Raw genomic sequence first — 12,752 nt, 5'->3', positions numbered from 1 at the left:
CATGCACCAGGGCACCCCAGGACCCTCCTGTCCTTCCTCACTGGGGTCACTCTCCCCATGATGGTGGCACGTCCCCAGGGGGCTGCAGCTGTTCTGGTGATGTCCCCCCAGGAGCTGCAGGACCTGGTGACCTCCAGTGCCCCACGGGTGGGTCCCACATGTTCCCTGTTCACTGCAGTGGCCACATCTTGTCCCTGAGTCCATCAGTGTCCTGCGTGTCCCCTGGCCAATGAGCCGGGGGTGACACAGGGGACAGGGACACTGTTGTCACCCAGAGTGTCACCCTGCGGCACTGGGGAGGTGCCACAGGCGTGCACAGGGTGCTGACCCCAGGGACCAGCCTGGCACTGGCAGCCCGGGGGACAGCGGGTGGCCTGGGGCCACGTCCCTGCCACACACCGGCCTTGGAAAGTGCAGTGCTGTGTCCGGTGCGGTGCCATGGCCAGTGCCGTGCCCTGTCCGGTGCGGTGCCATAGACAGTGCAGTGCTGTGTCCGGTGCAGTGCCAAGAACAGTGTGGTGCCGTATCCAGTGCAGTGCCATGTCCAGTGCTGTGCCGTGTCCAGTGCCATGCCATGTCCGGTGCAGTGCTAAGTCTGGTGTAGTGCCATGGCCAGTGCTGTGCCGTGTCCGGTGCGTAGCTGTGTCCGGTGTGATGCCAAGTCTGGTGTGGTGCCATGGACAATGCAGTGCTGTGTCCAGTGCAGGGCCGTGTCCCGTGCAGAGCTGTGTCCGGTGTGGTGCCATGGACAGTGTGGTGCCATGTCCGGTGCGGTGCTGTGTCCGGTGCGGTGCTGTGTCCGGTGCAGTGCCATGTCCAGTGCTGTGCCGTGTCCGGTGCCATACCATGTCCGGTGCAGTGCCGTGTCGGTGCGGTGCCATGTCCGGTGCAGTGCTGTATCCAGTGCGGTGCTGTGTCTGGTGAGGTGCCGTATCCGTAGTGGTGACATGGCCGCTGTGGTGACAGTGTTGTGTCTGCCATGGTGCCATCACCAGCACTGGTGCCCAGTGGCCAATGTGGTGCTCTCTCCTCCGTGATGCCCTGTCCACTGTGGTGCCATGGCTGGTTTCGGTGCCGTGGCCGGCATGGTGCAATGTCCAGTGTGGTGCCGTGGCTGGCATGGTGCAATGTCCAGTGCGGTGCCGTGGTTGGAGCAATGCCGTGGCGGGTTTCGGTGCCATGGCCAGTGCAATGCTGTGTCTGACACGATGCCATGGCCAGTTTTGGTGCCATATCCAGTGTGGTGCCGTGGCCACCGCAGTGCAGGGACAGTGGGACCCCTCCAGGCTTTGGGAAGCAGCGGGAGCAGTTGTGGTGGGATGGGTGAGCTCAGGGCTGGGACAGGCTCCATGTGGCAGTGCTGGCAAAGCCAAACCCCACTGGCCACGGCCGAGGCCATGGCCGGGGTTTGAACCATCGTGGTGTGGCCCATCTGTCACCCCAGGCCCAAACCTCGCTGTCCCCAGTGCCTCGGCCACACACCTGGCATGTCCTGTGCCATGTGCTGTCCCCAGGGCCACGCTGGCCACAAGTCCAACCCATCCTGGAGTGGGATGTGATTCCCAGGATGGGATACCCAGGCTGGGATGGGATACAGGATGTGGCAGGACCTGGTGGCTTTGTGTACCCCACGGGTGGCTCCCATGTCCCTTGTCCCCCACCTCAGGGGGACGCTTTGGGCTGGGGGTCCCTGGGTCCGGGCTGGCTGCAGGGAGGTGATTGGGGGGTCCCACCTGGGTGAAGTCGGAGCGCTGGGAGGAGGTGGCAGCTGGGGCAGGCTGGCATGGGAACGGGGCCCCACAGCTCATGAGATTGCCGGGATCCCACAGGTTGAGGTGGAGGTGGAGAGCATGGACAAGGCCGGGAATTTCATCGGGTGGCTGCACATCGAGGGCGTGAACCTGTCGGTGGCGCTGGTGGAGCAGGCGCTGTCCCGCGTGCACTTCACGGCCGAGCGCAGCCCCTACTGCAAGGCCCTGCTGGCCGCCCAGGACGCGGCCAAGCAGAGGAAGGAGAAGGTGAGGGGGGCCAGGGGACCTGCCCCAGCAGGGTCACCACCCCAGAGACACGGCCCCGTCCCAAAAGATGGCCCAGCCACACAGGGCGTCCCCAGCCTGAGAGATGTGCCCACCAAAGGATGTCCCCGTGTCAAAGGGTGGCCTCACTCCAGGAGGTGTCACCATGCCAAGAGATGTTCCCACTGTGAGGGGTGTCCCCGTGCCAAGGAATGTCCCCGTCCCAAGAGATGTCCCTGTGCAAAGGGATTCCCCACCCAAAAAACTGATGGCCCCACTGCAGGGAATGTCACAGCCCCAGTTAATGTTCCCACCCAGTGCGTGCCCACACACCAAGAGGTGATCCCACCACGATGGATGTCCCCATCCCCAAGAGATTCCACCCTAAGGAATGTCCCCACTCCTGGAGGTGTCCCCACCCCAAGTGATGATAGTTGCATGCCAGATAGTTGCATGCCAACACCCCAGGGATATCCTAACCAAGAGATGTCCCCGCCCAGGGATGTCCCACCTGAGGAGTGTCCCACCACAGGGATGTCCTACCCCAGGGATGTCCCAGCCAAGAGATGTCCCAGCCCAGGGATGTCCCAGCCCAGGGATGTCCCACCTGAGGAATGTCCCACCCCAGGGATGTCCCACCCCAGGGATGTCCCACCCCAGGGATGTCCCACCTAAGGAATGTCCCACCACAGGGATGTCCTACCCCAGGGATGTCCCACCACAGGGATGTCCTACCCCAGGGATGTCCCACCTGAGGAGTGTCCCACCCCAGGGATGTCCCAGCCCAGGGATGTCCCACCTGAGGAGTGTCCCACCACAGGGATGTCCCACCCACAACCCCCGAAGCTGAGGCCTGGGCACATTCCCACTGCAGTCCCCAGCCCCCCACCCTCCCATTGCTGTCCCCTGAGCGTGGCTGGGGTCCCCGTGTCCCCCCAGGTGTGGTCCCACTACGAGGAGACGCCGGTGGAGGAGGTGGTGCAGGTGCTGGAGGAGAAGGAGCGCACAGCCAACTACAAACCCGTGTTCGTCACCGAGATCACCGACGACCTCCACTTCTACGTGCAGGACGTGGAGACGGGTACGGGGGGACGCCTGGGCACCCCAGCACCCAGGGGTGCTCCCCAGACCAGGCGTGGTTTGGCGAGTTGGATGGGATGAGGATCTCTGGGTTTGGTGGGTAACGCCCAAATCCATGTGCCCAGGGTGATGTGGGGTCGCCCCTCCATCTCCCAGGGCCATTTTCAGGACCTGGGCAGGGGTCCATGATTGGGGTCCAGGTTTGGGATCCAAAGGTCTTGGGGCAGGGTCTGGGGCTGAGGTCCAGGTTTGGGATCTACTGTTGAAGCCATTATTAGGACTTGGGGTTCAGGCTTTGGGGCCACACTGAGGAGCGGGGTTGGGGTCAGGTTTGGGATGGGGCTGAGGGCTTATCCTGGATATCCGGGGCCCCGCAGGCGCCCAGCTGGAGAAGCTGATGGAGAACATGCGTGCTGAGGTGGGCGCCCACCCGCCCGTGGAGGGCTCCTTCGTCCCCCGCCGCGGCGACTTCTGCATCGCCAAGTTCGTCGACGGGGAATGGTGAGGAGGGCAGGGGGCGACCCACGGGCTGGGCCAGGGCAGCCGTGGGGTGTGGGGAGAGGACCAGATCCCCAAAATCCCGCCTGCTCTGCAGGTACCGTGCCCGGGTGGAGAAGGTGGAGTCGGGTGGCAAAGTGCACATTTTCTACATTGACTACGGCAACGTGAGTGCCACCGGGGAAACTGGGGGAAAGCATCCATCCATGGATCCGTCCATCCGTGGATCCATCCATCCATCCCTCGTCCATCCTTCCATCCGTCCTATCCATGGATCCGTCCATCCGTGGATCCATCCATCCATGGATCCGTCCATCTGTGGATCCATCCATCCTTCCTTCCTTCCATCCATCCATCCATCCATCCATCCATCCATCCATCCATCCATCCATCCATCCCTCCCTCCCTCCATCCCCTTGGTGTTCCTGGTGTCCCCCACGCTGTGTCCCCTCTCTGATGTCCCCTGGTGTCCCCCTGGTGTCCCCGCAGAAGGAGACGCTGCCCCCCAGCCGCCTGGCCCCGCTGCCCCCGGCGTTCTCCCCGCGGGTGCTGCCGCCCCAGGCCACCGAGTACACCTTTGCCTTCATCCAGGTGCCACAGGATGTGAGTATGGGGGGCTCCTGCTGTCACCCCACACCTGGGCTCCCCACACCTGGGCTCCCACTGTGGCCCCTGACCTCGAGCCTCCACCCCGTGTCCCACCCGTGGCCCCCAGACCCACACCCTGAGCCCCAGGTGCCACCGGTGGGCCCCAACCCCAAGCTTGGTCCCAGTTGGGAACACTGGGACCCAAATGTGTCTCCTGACCCCGAACACCAACCCCAGCTCCCCCGTGTGTGCCCTGACCCCCAACCCTGACCCCAATCCTGATCCATGATCCCAGGGTAACCCCAGCCCCCCCCACACCCCAATCCCAGGGGTACCCCAAGCCCTCAGTGGGTTGTGGGTGTCCCCAAAACACCTAGGAGTCCCTGGGGTCTGAGGGGTGGGGGGGATCCCTGAGGGTCTTGGGGGTCTCTGAAGGCCATGGTGTGTCTCTGTGGGTGTGGGGTGTCCCCAGCAGCCCTGGGGGTGTTCCCAAAGTTGTGGGCTGTTCCTGGTGGCCCAGAGTGTCCCCAATGGGTGGGGTGTCCCCGGGGTTGTGGGGTGTCCCCGCTGTCCCGGGGTGTCCCTCGGGGTGTGTGACGGCTGCGGGCGCAGGAGGAGGCGCGGGCGGACGCCGTGGACAGCGTGGTGAGGGACATCCAGAACACGCAGTGCCTGCTCAACGTGGAGCACCTGGGGCCCGGCTGTCCCCACGTCACCCTGCAGTTCGCCGACTCCAAGAGCGACGTGGGGCTGGGGCTGGTCAAGGAGGGGCTGGTCATGGTGGAGCCCCGCAAGGAGAGGCAGTTCCAGAAAGTGGTGGGTGCTGGGGGGCAGGGAGGGGCTGGCAAGGGGTAGGGGGGCATTGGGGGGGTGCTGGAGGTGCTGGGGGTTGTTCTGGGTGTTGGGGGGTGCTGGAGGCGCTGGGGGTTGTTCTGGGTGTTGGGGGGGTGCTGGAGGTGCTGGGGTTGTTCTGGGTGCTCAGGGGCCGTTTGGAGAGGCTGGAGGCTCCTGGTGGGTGCTGGGATGTTGGGTGGGTTTTTGGGAGGCCTGAGGTGGGTGCATGAGGGGTGGGGGGAATGTTGGGGAGTGTGGGGCGGGATCTGGGGATGCTGGGGGTACTGGGGATGTCAGGTGGGTTCTGGAGAGTTCTGGGGGTGCTGGGGATGTCGGGTGGGTTCTGGGGGGTCCCTGTCACCCCCCCACCACCGCTGGTGCTGATCCATCCCAGCCCAGCTGCTGCCCCATTGGGACTGAGACTGGGGTCACTGGGACTGTGACTGGGGTCACTGGGACTATGGGGTCCCCCCACCCCCTGTGCTGCCCACCCCCCCAAAGCCCTGAGTCCCCCTCGGGGCTGTGCCAGGGGGGGTCACCCCAGCCCCATCCCCTGCGGGCAGTGGGAGCCTCAGAAGGCCGGGGGGTCCTGTCCCACCCTGGGGTGCCCCCAGCCCCCCGAGGCCCGCGGGTCACCCAGGGCTGTCCCCCCAGGTCACCGAGTACCTGAACGCGCAGGAGGCGGCCAAGAGCGCCCGGGTGAGTGGGGGCACCGCAGACCGGGGTGGGGGCGTTCCCCGGGGCAGGGGCTGGGGGCAGCACCCCCGGGGAGCCCCCCGGCTGTGGGGTTGCCCCCCGTGACGGTGCCGTGTCCCCCCGTGTCCCCCCAGCTGAACCTGTGGCGTTACGGCGACTTCCGCGCGGACGACGCCGACGAGTTCGGCTACAGCCGCTGAGGGGTCGGGGGGCCCTGGGGGCGCCCCCAAACCCCCCGGGCCCCCCCCCGGGCCGGCCCAGCACCCGGGGGGGCGTGCTGCGGGGGAGGGGCGCCCTCAGCCCCCGCCCCCAAAGCCTGGCCTGTATTTAACGCTGCAGAGGCCCAATAAACGTAGTGAAGCGTCCTGGTGTTCTGGGGTCCCTCTGTGCTGGGGGCAGCCCCCCCAGCTTGGGTCAGCTCCCCCCATCCCCTCGGACCAAGGCTGGGCACTCTGGGGGTGCAGCCCTGGGACCCCCGGCCCTGTCCTGGCTCTGGGGGGCAATGCAGGGGGATGGGGCAGCACAAGAACAGCAGCCAAACACCCCCAGAGCCAAGTGGGGCCCCCAGATCTGGACCCCATCCTGGCACCTCACCCACCTGCAGCTCCCACCCTTGGACCCCAAACCTGGGACCCCATTGTGGACCCCACACCCGGGGACCCCATTGTGGGCCTCCTACCCTGGGACCCCACACCAGCCCCTGACCTTGGACCCCCACCCAGCCCCCAGATTTAGGTCCCAGAGTGGCTCCAGACCCTGAACCTCAGCTCTGGGTGCCACTCCTGGAGCCCAAACCTGACCCCTCCCCAGTGTGACCCCTGAACCCCTGACCGGAGGGGGGGCAGCACCCCCAGAAGAGTCCCCGGGGTCCCCCTGTCACCCCCGCACCCCAGCCAGGGTCACCCCAGCCCCGCGGGGTCCCCGTGGGTGCCCCCCCCGCGCTGTCCCCGCTGTCCCCGCGCCGCCGATCGATTCCGGGGTGGGGGGGGCTGGAGGGGGCAGCGCTAATTGAATCCAAAGCCAATTAACATGGAGCGGGCGGATCGATAATTAACGCTGGGCAACGATCACAATTAACGGGAGGGGGAGGGCAGGGGGGGCTGTCCCCTGTGCCACATCCCTGTCCCTGTCCCCAGCCCGGCCACCCTCACCTGCCCCAGCCGGGGCTCTGGGGACACGGGCGGTCTCTGGGCACGTCTGGGGGGTCTGGGGGGGCTCTGGGCGGCTTTTGGGGCACTGGGCGTTTCTGACTCCATCTGGGAGGGGGGTCCGGAGATCTCTGGGGGTCCCTCGAGGGCTCTGGGTGTATCTGGGGGTCTGCAGGTTTCAGGGGTGCTGCTGGATGGTGCAGAAGGCTGCTGCACTCTACTGAGTGGTACTGGCCCATACTGGTCCGTACTGGTCCGCACCAGACCTATACAGGTCGTACTGGTCCGTACTGGTCCATACCGGGCCCATAACGAGCCCATACTGGTCCGTACTGTGCCCGTACTGGTTGTATACTGGTCCGTAGTCGTCTGTACTGGGCCCATACTGGTCCGTACCGGTCTGTACTGGGTCCGTACTGGTCCGTACCGGTCTGTACCGGGCCCATACTGGTCTGTACTGGTCCATACCGGTCTGTACCGGGTCCGTACTGGTCCGTACTGGGCTATACCGGGCCCATACTGGTCCGTACCGGGTCCGTACTCGTCCGTACTGGTCTGTACTGGTCCGTACCGGGCCCATACTGGTCCGTACCGGGTCCGTACTGGTCTGTACCGGGTCCGTACTGGTCCGTACCGGGTCTGTACCGGGTCCGTACTGGTCCGTACCGGGTCCGTACTGGTCTGTACCGGGTCCGTACTGGTCCGTACCGGGTCTGTACCGGGTCCGTACTGGTCCGTACCGGGTCCGTACTGGTCTGTACCGGGTCCGTACTGGTCCGTACCGGGCGGGCTCCGGGAACCGAACGGGAAGGGAAATGGCGCCACCTGGCGGGAGCGGCGGGAACGGCAAAAACAGAACAGCGCGGCCAGTGCGGACCAGTGCGGGTACGGCCCATCCCAGTATGGACCAGTGCGGGTACGGCCCATCCCAGTATAACCCATCCCAGTATGGACCAGTGTGGGTACGGCCCATCCTAGTATGGACCAGTACGGGTACGGCCCATCCCAGTATAACCCATCCCAGTATGGGCCAGTGCGGGTACGGCCCATCCCAGTATGGACCAGTGCGGGTACAGCCCATCCCAGTATAACCCATCCCAGTATGGACCAGTGTGGGTACGGTCCATCCCAGTATGGACCAGTGCGGGTACAGCCCATCCCAGTATAACCCATCCCAGTATGGACCAGTGTGGGTACAGCCCATCCCAGTATGGACCAGTGCGGTTACAGCCCATCCCAGTACAGCCCATCCCAGTATGGACCAGTGCGGGTACAGCCCATCCCAGTGTAACCCATCCCAGTAGAGCCCATCCCAGTATGGACCAGTGCGGGTACAGCCCATCCCAGTGTAACCCATCCCCGTGTAACCCATCCCAGTACAGTTCCGTCCCAGTGGAATGCACAGCGTAACCTGCCCCAGTACAAACCAATCCCACCATAAACCCACCCCATTACAGCCCCACACCATTACAGCCCCATCCCAGTACGGCCCCCACCCCATTACGGCTTTACCCCATTACAGCCCCATCCCAGTATAACCCCTCCCAGGAGGGCTCCACCCCATTACGGCCCCACCCCATTAAGGCCCCACCCCATTACGGCCCCACCCCATTAAGGCCCCACCCCATTAAGGCCCCGCCCCATTACGGCCCAGTCCCGCTAGGGCCCCGTTGCAGCTGTGACCGTCCCGTCCCATTGGTCCCTGTCCCCGCCCGTCCCTGTTCCTGTCCCCTCGTCCTGTACCCTGTCCGCTCTCCCAGTGTCCCCATGTCCAGCAGTCCCAGTGTCCCCAGTTCCCAGTGTCCCAGTTACCCCCATGTCCCCGTGTTCCAGCGTCCCCACAATGTCCCGGTGTCCCCGTGTCTGCGTGTCCCAGTGTCCCCACTTCCCGGTGTCCCAGTATCCCCATGTCCCGGTGTCCCAGTGTCCCCATATCCTGACGTGCCGCTGTCCCAGTACCCGCATGTCCCTCTGTCCCGATGTCCCCATGTCCTTGTGTCCCGGTGTCCCAGTATCCCCATGTCCCGGTGTCCCCAGTTCCCAGTGTCCCCTTGCCCTGCCTCCCGGTGTCCCCATGTCCCGGTGTCCCCTTGGTCCCCGATTGTCGCCTTCCCCTGTGGCGGTGTCCCCTCTGGTCGCTGTCCCCGTGTCCGTCCCGCTCGCCCCGTGTCCCTCCCTTGTAGCTGTCCCCGTGTCCGTGTCCCCCATGGTGTGTCTGTCCGTCCCCGTGTCCGTGTCCCCGTGTCCCCCTTGGTGTCCCCGTCCCTGTCCCTGTCGCTGTCCCCGTGTCCGCCCCCCGCGCCCCCCGGCTGTCCCGGTGCCCGGCCCGTGTCCCGCAGCCCCCCCGCGGGGGTGTCCCCGTGCCGGGCGTGGCCTCCCGCGCTATATTTGTCGCCGCGTCCCCAGAATAGCGGCAGACGCGGGGGAGGGGGCCGCCCCCCGCCCCGCCCCCCGCCCCCCCCCGGGCTATTTTTAGCCCCCGCGTGTTTCCAGGGGAACCCTGATGACGCAGTGACGTCAATGCGGGTCAATCGCCGCCGCCGGGGCGCGCGCGGCCGCCGCGGGGCCCCCCCGCACCCCGGGACCCCCCCCGGGCCCCCCCCGGGCCCCCCGGGACCCCCTGGGCCCGCCCCCAGCGCGGCGCGGCCGCGGCTCCAGCTCAGGTAGGACCGAGGGCCGGGGGGGGTCGGGATCCCCCTGTGCCCCCGCCCCGACCGAGGGACCCCCCCACCCCGGGATCCCCCCGCGCCCCCCGGGACCCCCGCCTCAGGGACCCCCGCCTCAGGGACCCCCGCCTCAGGGACCCCCGCCCTGCCGGCCCCGAGCACCGCGCGGGGAGTGCCCGGCAGAGCCCCCGGGACCCGCGGGAGCCCGAGCCCCGTTCCCACTCCCCGGGAGCCCCCGGACCCGAGCTCCGCTCTGCAGCCCCCCGGGACCCCCGCGGGAGCCCCGCCCCAGCCTGTGCCCCCCCCCACCGGGTCTGCCCCGGCCCCCCGGCCGTGTCCCCCCTCCCACGGCCCGGGACCCCCCGGTGTCACCCCCAGGACCCCCCCGCCGTGTGCTGACCCGGGGGTGCCCCCCTGCACCCGCAGCCCCCTCCCCATCCCCGTGACACCCCCGGGCCCCTCCCTGCCCCCCCCCCGTGTCCCCTCTGTCCCCAGGGCACCGGGGGTCCCTCGGCTCCAGCTGCCACCGGGGGGGTCACACCGCCCTCCCCCTCCCCACCAGGGACCCCCGACGGCCCTGGCAGATCTGGAAAGGTCTGTGCCGCTCACGCCACTGCCACCGTCACTGTCCCCGTGCTGGCACCCGCGGGGCTGGCACCGCTCAGGGACCCTCTGCGTCCCCCCCTCCCCAGCTCTGGGGGACCCCCGGGTGAGGGGGAAACACCCCCAGGTCCCACCGGCACAGCCACCAAGGGATGTCCCCTGTGTCCCCTTCATCCCCCAAACGGGGCTCCTCGGCACCAGGGGGTGACAGGGATGTCCCCTCAGGATTGGGGGGTGACAGGGATGTCCCCCGGGACCGGGGAGTGACAGGGCAGTGTGGCCTTGGCCGTGTCCCCCCAGCCTGTCCCACTCTGGCTGGAGCTGGCCCAGGGGGGCGCAGGGATGGGGGTGGCAGCCAGCAAAGTGTCACCGTCCCTGTCACCGGCCTGGTGGGGCTGCAGGGTGGGGACAGGGTGGGAGAGGGGACCTGTGGTGGGGACGGGGACATGGATGGGGATGGGGACATGGATGGGGATATGGGATGGGGACAGGGACATGGAGGGGGACAGGGACACGGGGCGGAGCAGGATCACGGGCCAGGGATGACGTGGGCTGGAGCAGGGACACGTTCACTGCTGGCAGGTGATGGTGGCACCTCAGCCCAGCCCAGGTGACGTCGGTGAGGAGCCATCAGTGGTGGCCTCGGAGCCGCTTCCTGCTGTCCCTGCGGTGGCACCTCAGGTGGCACCAGCCCTGGAGCTGCCCTGGGATCCCGGAGTGCCACCAGCGGGGGAGACCCACAGAGGACCTCGGGGACACCGGGACCCGAGCTGGGGACATCGCCATGGACTGGCCACAGAGCCATGGAGCAGCCACAGGGACAGCGACCAACCATGGGGACAGTGACCATCCACAGAGCCACGGAGTGACCATGGGGACAGAGACCAACCGTGGGGACAGTGACCATCCAGAGCCATGGAGTGACCATGGGGACAGCGACCAACCGTGGGGACAGTGACCATCCAGAGCCACCCTGGGACCACAGGGCCATGGGGACACTGCCCGGCCATGGAGCTTCGCGCTTGTCCTGTCACCACCCTGGGACACGGCTCGGACACCCCAGGACTGGGCACTGCCACCCAGCCAGTGCCACCGAGGGCAGGATCGGCCACGGGCCATGTCCCTGCAGTGCTGGGGGACACGCAGACCTGGCAGCCACGGTGACACCGAGCAACGGCTCCTGCAGTGACACCGAGCACGGCTCCACGCCAAGGACTGGCTCCTCTGGTGGCCTCCTGCCACCCCCGGGTGCTCTGGTGGCCGAGGGACAGGAGCCTGGGGACACCCAGGATGTGCTGGTAGGAGTTGGTGGCACTGCTCTGTCCTGTGCCACCATCGCTCTGTGCCGTGCCACCATCGCTTTGTGCCATGGTAATGTCACCCTGTGCCATGTCCCCAGTGTCTGTTCTGTGTCCCCATCACTCTGTGTCACATCAGCATTGCTCTGTGCGTGTCACCTCACTGTGCAATGTCACCATCGCTCTGCGCCATGTCCCCGTGGGTCTGTGCCACACCCATGTCACTCTGCCACATCCATGTCACTCTGTGCCACACTCATGTCACTCTGTGCCACATCCCTGTCACTCTGTGCCACATCCATGTCCCTCTGTGCCACACTCATGTCACTCTGTGCCATGTCACCTCATTCTGTGCCATGTCCCTGTCCCTCTGTGCCACATCCATGTCCCTCTGTGCCACACTCATGTCACTCTGTGCCACATCCATGTCCCTCTGTGCCACACTCATGTCACTCTGTGCCACATCCCTGTCACTCTGTGCCACATCCATGTCCCTCTGTGCCATACTCATGTCACTCTGTGCCATGTCACCTCACTCTGTGCCATGTCCCTGTCCCTCTGTGCCACATCCCTGCCGTTCTGCGCCATCCCCATCACAGCCACATCTCCTCCACGCTGTCCCGTGTCCCCCCTGGGCTGTGCCACATCCCCATCACTCGGTGCCATGTCCCTGTCACTCCATGCCACATCCCTGTCCCTCTGTCACCTCCATCCCTCTGTGCCACATCCCCAGGCTGCTGTGCCCTGTCCCCATCACTGCGTGGCACGTCCCTGTCCCTCTGTGCCGCCTCTCACGGGCGCCAGGGCCATGGCAGCGCGCACGTGGCAGGTGGCACATGGCGGGTGACGTGTGGCACACGGGGGTGGGTGGCAGTGTCCCCTGTCCCCCCAGCACAGGGACAGCCTGGGGCTCTTGGGGGCCGTGTGCCACCGCAGGCCCCGTCCCCGGGGGCTCCCGTGTCCCCGTCCCTCCTTGTCACCGCGGTGCCACCGGGGGCCACCGTCGCTGTCCCTCTCGGGTCTTTTTGCGGTCTGGGCTTGCTGTCCCTCCCCAGCCAGGAAGCCCTTACCCCAAAAAGCATCCGCGGGGGGCCGAGCCAGCGGGACCCAGGTGAGTGCGGGGACACGGGGGGACAGCGGGGACACGGGGGGGACAGCGGGGACAGTGCTGGGGGGGACAGCGGGGACACGGGGGGACAGCAGGGACACGGGGGGACAGTGCTGGGCAGGGGGGACAGCGGGGACAGTGCTGGGGGGGACAGCGAGGGGACAGCGGGGACACGGGGGGACAGTGAGGGGACAGCGGGGACATTGTGGGGACAGCGG

At 66.8% G+C, this 12,752-nt stretch overlaps 1 protein-coding gene across 1 annotated transcript in view; it reads left to right on the top strand.

Moving 5' to 3' along the window:
* Positions 1-6,066, top strand: part of SND1 (staphylococcal nuclease and tudor domain containing 1) — a 77,695-nt gene extending 71,629 nt beyond the window's left edge. Inside the window, exons 17-24 of the mRNA XM_058022474.1 lie at positions 1,830-2,018; positions 2,955-3,096; positions 3,473-3,596; positions 3,691-3,760; positions 4,083-4,196; positions 4,794-4,997; positions 5,670-5,714; positions 5,846-6,066. Of these exons, the coding sequence (XP_057878457.1) occupies positions 1,830-2,018; positions 2,955-3,096; positions 3,473-3,596; positions 3,691-3,760; positions 4,083-4,196; positions 4,794-4,997; positions 5,670-5,714; positions 5,846-5,911 (954 nt within the window). The 3' untranslated portion in view covers positions 5,912-6,066. The remainder of the gene's footprint in view (positions 1-1,829; positions 2,019-2,954; positions 3,097-3,472; positions 3,597-3,690; positions 3,761-4,082; positions 4,197-4,793; positions 4,998-5,669; positions 5,715-5,845) is intronic.
* The last annotated feature ends 6,686 nt before the right edge of the window (positions 6,067-12,752 follow it).

Source organism: Melospiza georgiana, chromosome 4 (genome assembly GCF_028018845.1).
Source record: "Melospiza georgiana isolate bMelGeo1 chromosome 4, bMelGeo1.pri, whole genome shotgun sequence".
Taxonomy (NCBI): Eukaryota; Metazoa; Chordata; class Aves; order Passeriformes; family Passerellidae; genus Melospiza; species Melospiza georgiana.
The sequence above is the reverse complement of the archived record's forward strand: the minus strand, read 5'-3'. Positions and strand labels throughout refer to the sequence as shown.